The 14,441-nt window shown below is 38.0% G+C and overlaps 1 protein-coding gene and 1 pseudogene across 1 annotated transcript; both read right to left on the bottom strand.

Moving 5' to 3' along the window:
- Nucleotides 1-1,003: 1,003 nt before the first annotated feature.
- Nucleotides 1,004-1,240, bottom strand: LOC133074612 (signal transducer CD24-like). Its single transcript, XM_061168531.1, has one exon. It carries the CDS (start codon nt 1,238-1,240, stop codon nt 1,004-1,006), a length of 237 nt encoding a protein of 78 aa, XP_061024514.1.
- Nucleotides 1,241-6,141: 4,901 nt separating this feature from the next.
- On the bottom strand, nt 6,142-7,159 carry LOC133074590 (palmitoyltransferase ZDHHC4-like; annotated as a pseudogene).
- Nucleotides 7,160-14,441: the final 7,282 nt, after the last annotated feature.

Below are 14,441 nucleotides of genomic sequence, written 5' to 3'. Positions count from 1 at the left end.
TTTTTTCTGAATTTAATGTAAGCAAGCTTCCAGTCTTCAGTTCTCAAATATTTGATTTACAGTTTGGTTCCTTCACATATGTGCCTTTTTAATTTCAAGATTTGTCAATTTTACCTTCAAAACAGACCATTTTTTAAATTGTAAAAATTATTCAACCTATGCAGAAATTAAAAACATTTTGAAATTAATTGAGATCAATATACTTCTACTCTTTGTTATCTGTTTAGCTAAATGAATCTAGCACTCTTTTTGAATAAGAATAGTTGATAAGTATATAAGCAAAATGTACTCATTATGCTTGGATTTGGGGTAGATTCCAATCCATCATTGAGTTGGCACATGTCAATGGCTATATAAAAATCCAAATTCAATGTCAAACACAAAGCCCCAGAAGAAAGAGTTCAGTTCCCAAGAGAACAGTGATAGCTTAACATAAAATTTTATTTAGAGTACATTGGCATTAAGTTAGTAATGCTGAAACAACACATTGAGGATTTGCAGTAACACCTGAAAGTTCCTTCTAATGTAGGTATAAAGAGAATCATGGAAGCTTTCTGTTTTACCCAATTGTTTTATGGCCTTATAAATTTAATGGACCAAATGAAAACTGAATCTTTGTTCCACATTCTATTCTTTATCTCTAAGTAAGATAAAATCCATTCTCATTTTCAAGGTAGAGTTTTATGTGCCCATACTTCTTAAGCCACATTTAAGAAAATCATCGCAACTAATTTTGGATATTGTCTCTCTTCATCTTGTACAGGAAACTCCTGCAGCTTTAATATTGGCATTCATCATCTAGTCAAACCCTTCACATGCTCTTCAAACCAATCAAATGTGGGATCCTCAACAATTTCTGTCAATAAAATAAGGTGTGGAGTCAGCAGATTCATTCAATGAAGCCCTGGTTGTTGTTTTTTTCCTTGTCACACTGGATGTCTAGATGCCTTTTGAACTGGGTTTAGAAGATGGGGATGTATAGATGCTTCTTGGCCTGAGTCTCTTAACAGCAGAGATGTAGAAGGGAGACTGAGATCATGAAGAGACTGGCTGTTGACTGCGGAGCATCATCACTTGACATGATGGTGGCATTGGCTGGATTGGGGGCAGCTGAGATATTCTGGGAGGAGTTACTTGAAGGTGTTACAACAGTTGTTTGATTTGAATAAATCTGCGTAGGTAAGAGCAGCACCAGAAGCAGCATCCCCAGTCGGAGCCTGGCCACCATTGTTCTGCTCATGTCCGCTCCATCAATGTGTAGCGTGTCTCACTGGATGCAGGGAGCATGGAGGATCGCTGGCTCGGGGCGGGCACAGGCAAAGTCAAATATACATTTCTTGTTAACAGTGTTAAACCATCATTTATTTGGGAAAATGCCCTCATGAAATAATGTCAAGTTAAGAAGACGAACACTGTACATACATATATATACATTTTGTACATAAGTATATATATACAAACGTTTGACCTAGTGGCACCATATGACAGAGGGAATCTCACCTTCCTCTTTATTTCCCAGCTTCCTGGACTGCATCTCTCTCCACTCACCTCCCTGTGGGTCACACCTTCCCAGCCTTCTTTGCTGGTTCCTTGACATCCTCTAACTGGCAAATGTTGGAGTGCTACAGGTCTCTGACCTCAGATGCTTCCTTGTTTACACCCACTTTCCAGATGATTCCACCTATTTTCATGGGTTTAAATATTGTCTCTTCACTGATGTATCCTAATACATCTACAACCCAGACAGGCCCTGGGCTCCTATCATACTCACACCTGTCAACATGCTTACAGGACATCTTCACTTGGATTTCTGATCAACTTCACATGCCCAAAACTGAACACCTGATTTCACCTGCATCCTGCAGGATAATATCCATCACTGAACTACTTCTCAAAACCTCCACTGGTACAACTCTGATCTCAGTGGCCAGCACCTCCCAGCTGGATCTGTTGCAAGATCTGCTCTCCCTGGCTTCCCTTGGATCCTTTCAGTTTACTCAACACAGCAGCAGAATGATCACTCCTCTCCTCAAAACCCTCAAATCTTCCCATCTCACTTGGAGTAAAAATCAAAGTCCTCCAATGGCCTAGAAAGGTGGACCTGACCTCTGCCCACTCTCTCTGACCATCTCTCCCACACTCTTCCACCTGCTTACCGAGCTCCAGCCACCCTGGCCTCCTTGTTATGCTTCCAGGAGCCAAACATGGTCCTATTTCAGGGCCTTTGCACTAGTTGCTCCCTTGTTGCAACACTTTCCAGATATCTGCAAGATTTGCTCCAGTCACTGACCAAATGTCACCTCAAAGCTTCTTATTTACCAAAAAATTATGCAAGAACTCTTAATTCATGTCTCCAAAATAAGAATATTTTTTCAAACTTTTAAAAGATAGAAGTAATCTATTGGTCTTAGGAGCCAAAAAATTGGTGCAACTTCAAATAAAAGTAATAAATCTATTTGCCTCTTATCTATTAATAACAGCATTCATACCAATTTTACCAATCTAAACCACTTCTAACGTCTACATAAATGATTTGTACCCATACTATTTAAAAAACACCATTTAAAGCCTTCATCAGCCTTCATCACTACAAAAATATTTATTTACTCAGGCCATGAAAAACTTAAACTGACAATAAATGAGTATCCAAACCTTAAAACTATCATTTAGCTTTAAACTAGATTATTTCTCTGTATATTTATACCTGTAGCACTTTTTGTTGCATAGTCAATTATAGCTTTTTCAATATGATATATACACTCAGACCCTAATATTAATTAATTTTTCAAATATCTGATTACCATACTATTTTTAGTCACTGCCAACAGCCTTTTCCAACTTTTTTTCCCACTTTTCATTGGATGATGAATAGGAATTATATTTTTTCTATCAATCGAATGATGGCATGACCAAACAGCTGCAAACACTGCCACATTCCAAGCAATCTCATATAATTGCATCAGGGATAATGGATTCCAATAACATAATTCCTATCTAACCTAAATGAATGACATTTCCAACAAATTTTCATATTTAACCTCAACCATATTAATCTTCCAGTAACTGGACTTAGCTGCAACTGGCAAACCAGTCCCCTCAAATATCTCATCATAATGAAACTTTGGTTCCCTATTAGAAATATGTTTAATTTCACAAATCTTTACAGGACTATTCCTAGCTATACACTGCACATCAGATACAACAGCTGTCTTTTTCTCTGTGAATCTCTACTGAGATGTCAACTACGGATGAATTATTTGGTACATGTAAATGGAGCCTTCATATTTTTCATTTGCTTATTCATTCATATAGGACAAGGCCTATATTTTGAATCTCATGCCTTTCTAGAAATATGAAATACTGGAATCATTCTTCTATTAAACAGTAGTAGCCACAGCATTCATGGGTTACAGCCTACCATGAGGCATATACTTGTGGGGCACAGCAGACATTTACAAATCTCCTTTCAGCCATTCCTTATATTGACCCTAGCCTGGTCAAATGAATCTGAAGGTGATTTTCAGTTGATAAAGCCACTCTCACCTGATGTTTCTGCCTTTCGCTTTATTCTCTCATTAATTATTTTAGCCCTACTGATTGTTGGCCTGCTTATTTCTTTATGAAATGGGCTCTAATAACCCATCAGGAATCTCATCTGACATGGACAAAAACCTTTTCCACACATATTACACAATCAAGGACATCTTGGGGCTCTTATTCCTAATTCTAGTACTATTCTCACCTGATTTTTAGGAGACCTTGACAGTTATACTCCAGCTACCCAACTCAACACTCCACTGCACAACAAGCCAGAAAGGTTTTTCCTATTCACCTACACATTCCAACAATCCACCCTCAACATATTAGGTGGTATATTAGAGCTAATCTTTGTAATTCTAATTCTAGCAATTATCCCAATACATCATATATCAAATATTCTGGCCCTTAGTCAATGCTTATTGTGATTACTAGTAACAGATCTACTAACACTAACATGAATTGGAGGACAATCTTTTGAATGCCCACTTATTATCACTGGGCAATTAGCATCTCTTTTATATTTTCTCCTCTTTTTTGTACTTATACCATTAACAAGTGTTGTTGAAAACAATCTCCTAAAATGAAGAGTCTTTGTAATATATTATTACTCTGGCTTTTTAAACTAGAAAAGGAGAATAACATTTCTCCCTAGGATTCATGGAAGAAGCTCCAGCTCCCCAAACTGAAATTCTATTTAAACTATTTCTTGAAAACTTGTATACAAACAGTGAAGTATTATTATCATGTACGATGTCAGTGTTAAAAATTATCATGAATTGTTCTAACACTATGTACCTAGTGCATCCTGTGACCTACCACATATATCAGTATGCTTTATCATACATAATACATAATATGTATAATCATACATTAATTATCTACCACATGCATATAAGTATGTCACTAAACTACTGATATTACATAATATATAAGATTTATCCACATAAGATCCTAGACCCCACGAATATTCATGAAGTAACTTGAATGGTTAAATAGGACACATTATTAATGATCATGCACATGCCATTAAGTCAAATCATTTCCAGTCAACAGCCTTATAACAACTTATCACAGCTGCTTAATCACCAAGCCTTGAGAAACCAGCAACCCACCCACAAACGTGTTTTTCTTCTGATCCAGGTCAATAACACATAGATGTTTATAGAAATAAACTATATCTTATCATTTGGTTCTTCAGGAACATCTTACCTAAAATCTCCCACTCTTTCATCTTAAATAAGACATCAGGATGGACTAATGATTAATCAGCCCACCATTGCCTGCCACGACCAAAACCGCCCCACAAGGGTGATTGGCAAGGTCATATATGCTGAACATGTCATGACATGTAATGAATGAAGGCTGACAGCTTGAATTGATAGCCAGGTTGAGGTGTGTTCCCTGTCCCAGCGACTTCTTCCTCAGGCTGTGTTTGGACCTGTGGCTTTTATTCTGAATTAAGCCCCTGTTTGAGAGTCAGACAAAACATTTCCATTTCTCAAGCTTGTGTTTTCCCTTCAGAACATAAGGTAACTCACTGTGAAGTGGTACTGTCATTTAATACAAATTTGTTGATTATGCTGCAGCTGATTTCTGACATGGATGGAATTGCATCTCAATCAAAAGCTATTGTCCCCCATAAGCTCCAATTGAAATTGCACCTGTGCACTTTTCATGGGTGTGTCTCGAGGATGACAGACTTCAAAGCTTGTGGGTGAGAGCACTATTTCGGGCCTGATGTCTGTAGGCTTGGAGGCATTCACAACCAATTCACATAGCAATTCTATGTGTGAAAGGAAGGTGCTGCTCACAAAACTGCTCCTTGCTGAGATCCAGAGCACCATTCTTGAGGAGGTTGTAGGAAGCAAGGTGGTTTCAGAGAGTCAGATGGGAGGGTAAGAAATAAAAAGGAAGAAAAGTTCATTCAGTTCAAATGGGACTGCAGTAATGCAGAACTTGGTTGTGCCCATTGGAAAAGCACCTCAGGTCTTCTGTTTCTTTTTCTTTTTTTTAAATTTTATTGAAGTATAGTTGATTTACAATGTTGTGTTTAATTTCTACTGTACAGCAAAGAGACTCAGTTATACATATATTTAAGTCCTCTACTTCTAATGGCTAAATATGAAGTGACTTTATCCTGGTCAAGGTCAGGGTCAATGAGACTGGGCCCTGCATCTCTTGAGTTATTCCGCCACAGATTTCTTTGGGCTGAAAGCACACCTGACACAGTTTGATTTCATTGCTCAAGTTCTGGTACTTGGAACAATATTGAGATAAATGAGAAGCAAGTGGCTGAGTAGTAAGAAAGGAGTTAGTCAGTGGTTCTCAGACCTGGGTGCACATGAGAATAAGTAAGTGAGGATATTACAAAGATACTCTTCCACCCCACCCTAAAACTGCTGAATCAAAATTGTTTGGGTAAGGGGATGGAGCCTGAAAATCTGAATTTTAAATGTAAATGTAATACTGGGGATAATATGAGCAGTCAACACATTACTGCAAGCGTTGTCCAAAATGTTCTTATTCACTAACTCATTTTTTTATCCATATGTATAAATAAAAGTATGCTGTATTTAAAAGGCAGTAACACTATTCCCATTCTTACTTCTTCTTTCTCTCATAATGTGCAGTAGCAGGTAGAAATATTTTTCAAAGGTTGCTCCAAAGCCCATGTGAGTGAATGTTCTGGTAAACCTAGGGCTCTGCTGATGGGGACTAGGCCATGTGGGGGCAGTGCTGGCACCAGGCTTGGTGACCTCTGTACCACTCATTAGTGTTCTGGTTGGTGGTAGCCAGGTAGAGACAAAAGCACGGGGAGCTCCACAGGAGTAAGCTCAGTGCCACAACAAAGCCCAACAGGAAGACAATCCTCATGAAGCTCAGGAACAGGTACTGAATAAGAAAGACAATGTCAACAACCTGCAAGTGTCCAAGGTCATTGATGTAAGTCTTCAGGTACAAGTCCAACACCACTACCAACTGGACCAGAAACACAGAAAACACACCTCTTGACGAGGCCATCAATGTCAAGAGGTAGAAGAGGAAGTACCTGGTGTTCCAGGCCCTATGCAGTTGTTCACCCACAGATAGTGATGGTCAAACCTGTGCATACAATGATTACACACATTGCAGTGCTTGGATCATACTGGTTTCCTTAAATCACAAGTAGAGCACCTCACATTCTTTGGGAACATCACTTCATCAGGTTCATAAACTTGAAGAAACAGTAACATGTTTGCTTTTGTTATGGTACCAGGGTTGGTTACACAACTTAGGGTGAAAAAAACCAGGTTTATAATCAGCAGCAGATAAGGCAGAAAAAGGTAATACAAGAACTCCAGCTCTTGACAGAGGACAAATATTTCCCAGGTGTATTCAGTATAAACCATTCCTTGCAATATGAAATGCAGTATACTGAAGGTGTGGTTTCATGTATGGAAGAGGTAATGAAGCAACCTTAACATGGCTCTATGAAGGCACTCTGGAACTATATACAAAAATATCTGTGCTCCTCTTCTGACCAGACCTTTCAAGCAATGGGTTTTCCAGCAGATGCAGATTGTAACAATACCAATCAGCACCAAACCAGGTAGAACAAGAAGAGAACCAGAAAGTCCATCCTGGGGATATTTCTTTTGTTTGGATAGATTTTAGCCAGCAGCTCTGGCATTCCTCCTCTGAACATTCACAGAGAATTCAAATGGCATCTCCTCTTGTGCAGCGGTGTGTGCCTGGCACAACAGGTGACACCCAAAGCTGCAGGAGCATGGTTCCTCTAGGAGGCTGGATCTGGCGCTGGAACTGGCCAACTGCCAGCTGTGCTCATTAACTCATTTAATATTCATGACAGTCCTGTGAGTAGAATGCATTATTCTCAGGATGAGGAAACAGAAAGTAAGAAACTGGTTTAAGGTCACATAGCTACTAAATTATCTCCTGGGCAAGGCTTGGACTAGGGTGAGGTCCCAGGGCATAATATTTAAGGAAGCACTCACTCTCAGGAATAAGGCCCTCCTTGAACTTTTTGCCTTATAGTGGCCTGGCTTGTCTCACTTGAGTCTTAGCCTTGGAGTTGAGATTTGAACCCAAGGAGTCTCTCTTCAGAACACAGACTCCTATATGTAATACATATAAATGCCACAGAATGGATCTAACATATGGAGGAGACATTTGACCTCCACATGAGAGCTAAGGATCTCCCTTCAGGAGAACCTGCTGCAAGAAGCATGGTTGGTGGAGAGCTTTGAAAGCTGAATTTCAGAATCTAGGCATTGCTTTTATGTCAAGGTTATGTTCAACAAGTGTGCAGGGATAATTTTTGCTGGACGAATCTTGCCCAACACAGGAGTGCTCTAAACTACAAAATTTTATCTGGCATCCCCATAAGCCTAGGCAAGACTATCTCGAAGCTGTACTATAATCTGAAGCTCTTTCTATTCAATCCACCTTCCTGCTCTCTCTCTTTTTGGGGTGTCAGATCACAGTCTGAATTCTCTTTCTGCATTCTGCTCCCTCCTTCTTGCTCCTTGACATTGTTTTCACCGATAAATCTCCTACAAGTCTAATTCTATCTTGGTGTCTCCTTGGAGAGCTTGGACTTATAATGCATTTGTAATGCATGACTTATAATGCATCTCTTCTACATTTGTTGCTTTGAAACATTAAGGGAAAAATGTTTTATCTTGTCATTATATATGTATGTGTGTTTTGGTGTGTATGTATATTCACATAATGTGAATATACATCATATATATGGAAAAAAGTTTCAAAAACAACTACCTTTTCTATATGTAATGCATAATTCTAGCTCACTTTTAAATGAGTAATTCTGCTTATAACTTACAAAATTGCATTCGAGACCAAATACATACTAAAAATGCCATTTACTTTCACTCACTTGCAGCATTTGCTGCTGATCACATGATGGTAACATTGACATTTGATTGCCCCATTATCAGCCACTGCAGTAAACTCTTTACCTTGTGTTGATCTTCCCAATGGTCTGTTTATTGTATTGGCTTCTTTCTGGTGAGTAGCCCTGCATGGATGTGTGTACCACGAACTCATGGAAATGGATGCCAAATCAGAAGATTTATATGTGTAATTTCTAATTTGTTCCAAAGTCAGGATCACCTGGAAGTCATGATGCTCTTTTTAGAATACCTTAGACTTAATAAATTTCAGGTTATGAGCCAAAAATGTGTGTGTTTATGTGTGTGTATTTACTTATTTAATGGAAACACATTTCTTATCTCTACCATGAATTCCAGTTTCTTAATTAATTTGATACTTACTAGGACTGATTATTAGCAAGCAGAGGCAGGTTCCTAAGATTAAGAAATATTTATTGGATACAAAAATTAAAACTCAGAAATTTTATCCATTTAATTTTTGGTTGAGTAACAGCCGATTTTTGCTCAAGGAATGTCATTTTTCTTCAAAGGCATGCTTAGAGAAGAAAGTGTGCTTTGAGTGATTCATATACTGGACACTGTGTTCCTAAACTGTGTGGTCCACTTGCACATTCTGCTTATGAATTTTAAAGACATCTCAGTACTATTTGGTTTGTTAATTCTATATTGAGATATGTACACTAGAGAAATATTAGAGTTATAGAAAATGGTTTATGCACAAGGATGGTCATCATGGCATTATTTATAATGGTGTAGAATTTGGAACAACCTTAATTTCCACAGGGATGTTTCAATAAACCATGATATATTCATAAGGATATGTGATAAGGCAACACTGGCATGCATTTATTTTTGTGACACTCAGAGCTGAGTATCCTGTACTCCCTTTAGAAAGAAGTCTTCAATTTGCCACTTTCTCCATTCTCCCTTATTGACTAATACACAGACTGCTTCACTTATCTACTTTCCCTGGCTGACATGATACAGACCACATTCCTTTGCATGGTAGTGTATTACTAACTAGTAAAAGAATTTCTCCCATCTATAGTATAGACAACCGAGGTTAATGAAAGATAGCAAGGATCCTTCCTCGAATTTCTTACTTAAGAAACTAGAGCGGATTATCAGAGGCCCATTAATTTGGAAAGATTAAAACTAGAGGTGAAAGCATATTGTGGAATACAAAGGGAGTTCTTCGCTATGAGTCCTTTTAGCACCATAGAGGAACAATACTGGGAAGCAAATATGATAGGAGGTGTAAAGGCAAGCATTGGTGTGGCAAATAGAAAGATGGGTGGGGCTTCCCAGAGACACAACCTTTTTGTGTCTCTGTGCTTACTAAGTTTTAGTATTTAGCATACCACATATTTGTAGTTAAAATATAATCTTAAATTAGAAAAAGAGCTAGGGCTGCAATCATCCTGTTTCATTTGTACCTATGATACAAATGGCTGACTAAGAAGTTGCTATCTGCAGTGGAAGAGACAGATGGCTTCACCTGGCAGCACTCACAACTACATTGACTCAAGGAAGACAGGGAGCACCTCCCTCCACCTGCTTGCATGAGTGGGCTGCTCCTGAGCCGGTGGGCACAACTCGGTCATAGTCTTGACTGGACTCACTGCCTAGTCTGCTAAGCTGCTTTGTTTTCCAAGATAAACAATACCATCAGTATATCCTATTAATATTACTGAGACCTCTACAACAATTGGCCAAGGTCTCTAGATATGGTAGGGATCACACATACCAACTGAGGACACAAATTAAGTCTTATGCATACATTTTCAATTTCAGATCTGGAGTTTTCCATTCAAGGTTCCCATCCACTTTACCCCAGACAGCTTCTTCTTGCACAGGCAGAAGTACCATCTTAAGGTCTCTGTCCACCCTTTCCCCACAATTCCTCTTTATGCAACCCTTGATGTGCTGTGCGTATCACAGCACAACAAGCCTTTCTTTGTAAGCTTCAGGTCTTCCAAGGCACTTCTTCCTATAGCACTGTATAATGAAGCAAGGAGATTTCAGAATCCTGGCATTCTGATGTAGTTGCCCCTCATCTCAGTTTGCATGATAGAAGTAACCCCTTTTAACAGCTCCAGCTGGAGAGCATTTTAAGCTCCTTGCATTAATTCACCTAGTGTGTCTCTGTGGGATTAGGGTATAGTCTTGTAACTCTATACTGTTTGGTGTTTCAATAACATATCAGTTGGCTTTTATGTACCTATCTTTCAGGATTTCTGCACCATAATTAGCCCTTGTCATACATTTAGCCTGTTGTTTTTCAGGAAATTCTGGACTCTAAATGGAAAGATACTGTTTAAGGATAGGTGGAGTTGTAATTGTGGAGGAGAACACAACATTACAGGTGACTCAAAAATCATCCCCAGCAGCTTGGATTGTTTTTGATACTCACCTGGACCATTGCAATCAAGGTACAATGGGAAAGAGAGGCCACATTCCCTTCTTCCCACACCCCACATTTTTAATGTTGTCAGCAGGTTTATTCTATTTCTGGTAACAAAGCTTGCGTAGGTTGCCTCATCAGATTCTACTTCTCTATGATCTTTGCGATATATTGATTTTCAATCCTAGTTGATAAAATTTTGTCTTTTCCCCCTGTGTCTTCATGGACTTTTAAGTGCTGAGTTGAAACAGGCCAGTAGCCATATGCTTTGCTAAATTGAGACATCTAGACATAACTTTCAAAAGGCTGTTTTATTTTCTTTGATTTTCCCCCGCCACCAATGTTTGTTTATTCAGACAAGCCCATTTTATGATTTTTATAACAGAGCTAAATGGAAGTGGTAATTATGAGTACTTTTTTTTTAGAAAAAAATATTGATTTGAATGGAAATCTCAGAAACAGCGTTTACATTTTTGTACTTCCTGGTGTTTTGATGTCAATTTTTCTTTCCTTTGGATAAGGTAGGTAATTTGTAGTTCATTGTGTATTTACAATGTAGAGCCTGATGTCTCCTTAATAAACAAGACAACAAACTGCTTCAAGTCATCTAATGACATATTCTCCCCATTAGCTATGGTGATTCTTGAATACTGTAAAATTGTTTTAAAATTGAAGGGTTTTCTTTCGAAATGTAGCTGCCAATCTATTTCTCTTTTCTTTTTGTCTTGATCTTTGAAAGAAAAATCTGTACTTGTTTCCACATTCCTTCACTCACTGAATTTTGGGCCACCATCACTCTATGGCAGTTCATCTCAAAGGTCACCATTGAATTCCTAGTGGCTAAATTCAACCTCTAAACTCTTCAGTTCCTTATTTGATCTCTTTAACATCTGATTTCGTATCCTATGTCAATAGGGAAAATATATGTGAACAATCTTGAACTTCTCGATTTACTATTCTGAAATCACTCATTCTAAATTTCTTCTTACGATGTGAACTCATCTCTTCTTTTTGGCTCCATTCTTGATACTATTCCCTTCCATTTCTTTAGAATCTTACTTCTTCAATAGCTCCTCTTCTTTCTTGTATATTTAACCTTTGTCTATCTACTGGCTCCTTCCAAAAAACCTATGAACGTGTTCAGGGCATCCCATCATTCAGAAATATCACACACACACACACACACACACACACACACACACACACACACACATTTGTCCTTGATCCTGTATCATCTTTCAACTATTAGACCATCTGTTTTTCCTTGAACAACCTGTTTGACAACAGTTTCCACTTGCTGTCTCCAAATTCTTGCCTATCATTTTCTCTTGAACATTTCAAATAATTTTTTTTAACATCTAGTGAGATGATTATATGTTTTTTCCTCATTTGACCCTTGGAGTTTTAAAAAATTTAATTTGCTGTTTTATTTGATGTTTTGCATGCCACAGCAATTTACTCCTATGTTTTCTTCTGAGTTTTATAGTTTTAGCTCTTACATTTATGTTTTTGGTTTTCTTAAGTCAAATTTAGGAATTTACATTTTCCTAGACAATTGTTCTGAAAGTAATAAGCAAAATAAACAACAAAAAAAAACCCCAAAACCAGGCAATTTATAAGAAAGATCTGTTTCTGGATAAATAATACTCAATACTATAAAGGTCATCTTCAAGTAAATTCATACATTTAGTGAAATTAGTAATATGGGGTGGGGATGGTACATGGCACTGAGACTCTAAAGTTTGTGTGGATAAATAAATAATCATAGCTTATAAAATTTTAAAACTAATCCTGAGGTAGAGAACCCATAATACTAGTTATTGAACAATATAAATTTCCAATAACTAAGAGTAAAGCCTTTGGCTTATAAGCTGTGATGCTTCTGCCAAGAAAACAAGAAGAACCAGATAAAATAAAAAAACAATCCATTTGAATGCATTGCCTAGCTTCTGAGGCATAGAAAATAATAAAATAATATCTGACGAAATAAAATTTATATTTTAAGGCAAGACAAGAAAAAATTAAACATAAAATTCTCTCTCCGTGTTGTTTGGATCTTCTCCCTCCCTAACCAGAACTCCTCAAAGATGGGAGTGCCTGCTCAACTGTAAAGATCAATTTTTTTATTTCTTCTGATGTTAACAATGTAACTCCTTAAAAGAACAGTGTTCCTTCCCAGCTCCATAGTGGGTCATGGTGACTTGCTGTTCTCTTTGTACCTGTTTACCTGGACTATGTATCCTTGGTGAACTTTATGTAAAATGTCAGTATGCCATTTTGATGTATGATCCTTTGTCTCAAAAATGTATATGACTATACATTTGACTTCTAACAGGTGGAACAGTTTTCAGAGCTTTATGCAAATCTGTTTCCCAGGTTATAATCCTCTGTTTGGCTTGAATAAAATTCCCTTTTTTCTTCTTAACTTGATAGTTAATTGAATTTTCTTCAACATATCTTAAATATTGAAAGAAAAACTAGAATTCCATACTGTGAAGAAATTAATTGTAGACTACAAGAACAAAAATAAACAGATGTTTACAACAGTTGACTTTTTAACCTCTTTAAAAGCTCCTCTCACTAGAATTATGATTGCAAAGGCCTCTGAATTAAACCTTTAATTTAGGACTCATCCTCAGAGTGGTGTAAAGAGGGAGGTGGGCTCAAATATCCCTTCCAAGACTTCCCCATAGAGGCCAACATTTCTCTTGTTTTTTGTTCTTTCTCTACTTAACCCCAAATACTTTACAGGGAATACTATTGTTCCCAAGGTTGTAGCTATATCCCTGTGTAGGAACATCAATAGAGAAGCAGGGAAATCCTGCTGGCTTGTGTGGCTGCTTTCTTATTCTTTTCTCTGCTTCTTCATATCCTCCTGGGATGAATAACATGAGAACTTCAGTAGCTCAAAGTCTTTGGAATCACTGTCTACATTAAAAAAAGAATCAGTCAATAGAAGGCGCGACTTACCTTCACCCAGTGTCTGACATTCAGTAAGAATTCACTCAATATTTTTCTATCTCAAATGAGGGTCAGTGACATTAACCAGCTAAGGCTACAGACCAGGTAATGTGACAAAGGACACTCATTACACAGTGCCGAAACTATGAAATGCCCCACATAGGCTGCTTTTCTCAAAAAATTTTCTATTGATCTTTCCCCACTCCTCTCTTCACTTCCCCTACTATGGATTATTCAAGAAAATGGCTATTCCCTCCTTTCACTCAACCCCAATGGGGGGGACATCCACTTCTGGACAGTGGGTTTGAAAGCATTTGACTAGGCCAGGGGGTAGCACTTCCAAGGCATTAACATCATTACTGTAGGAATAACTCTCTTTTTCCTTTTTCACTGCATGCAATCAGAATGGCCAGCTATTTGCCTCTCCTATTCTCCTGTGTGGTAATAGCAACAGAGCTGCTGCCCTGGTCTGGGCAGATCATGAGACAACTGTGCCTTCTTTTGCCATCTAATTTTCATTCTCACTTTGCCTAATGGAAGGAAATTGAGTGCAGGTGATAAAATGACAGTTTTGCACACGTGTGCTCAGATCTAAGACATCATTTGGGGGGGGAAATTATTGG

Source organism: Eubalaena glacialis, chromosome 14 (assembly GCF_028564815.1).
Source record: "Eubalaena glacialis isolate mEubGla1 chromosome 14, mEubGla1.1.hap2.+ XY, whole genome shotgun sequence".
NCBI classification, from domain to species: domain Eukaryota; kingdom Metazoa; phylum Chordata; class Mammalia; order Artiodactyla; family Balaenidae; genus Eubalaena; species Eubalaena glacialis.
Note: the sequence above shows the minus strand (reverse complement) of the source record. Positions and strands in the feature narration are given on the sequence as shown.

Excerpts from the sequence above, each read along its gene's own strand:
- LOC133074612 (XM_061168531.1), bottom strand. The coding sequence starts at position 1,240 with ATGAGCAGAACAATGGTGGCCAGGCTCCGACTGGGGATGCTGCTTCTG.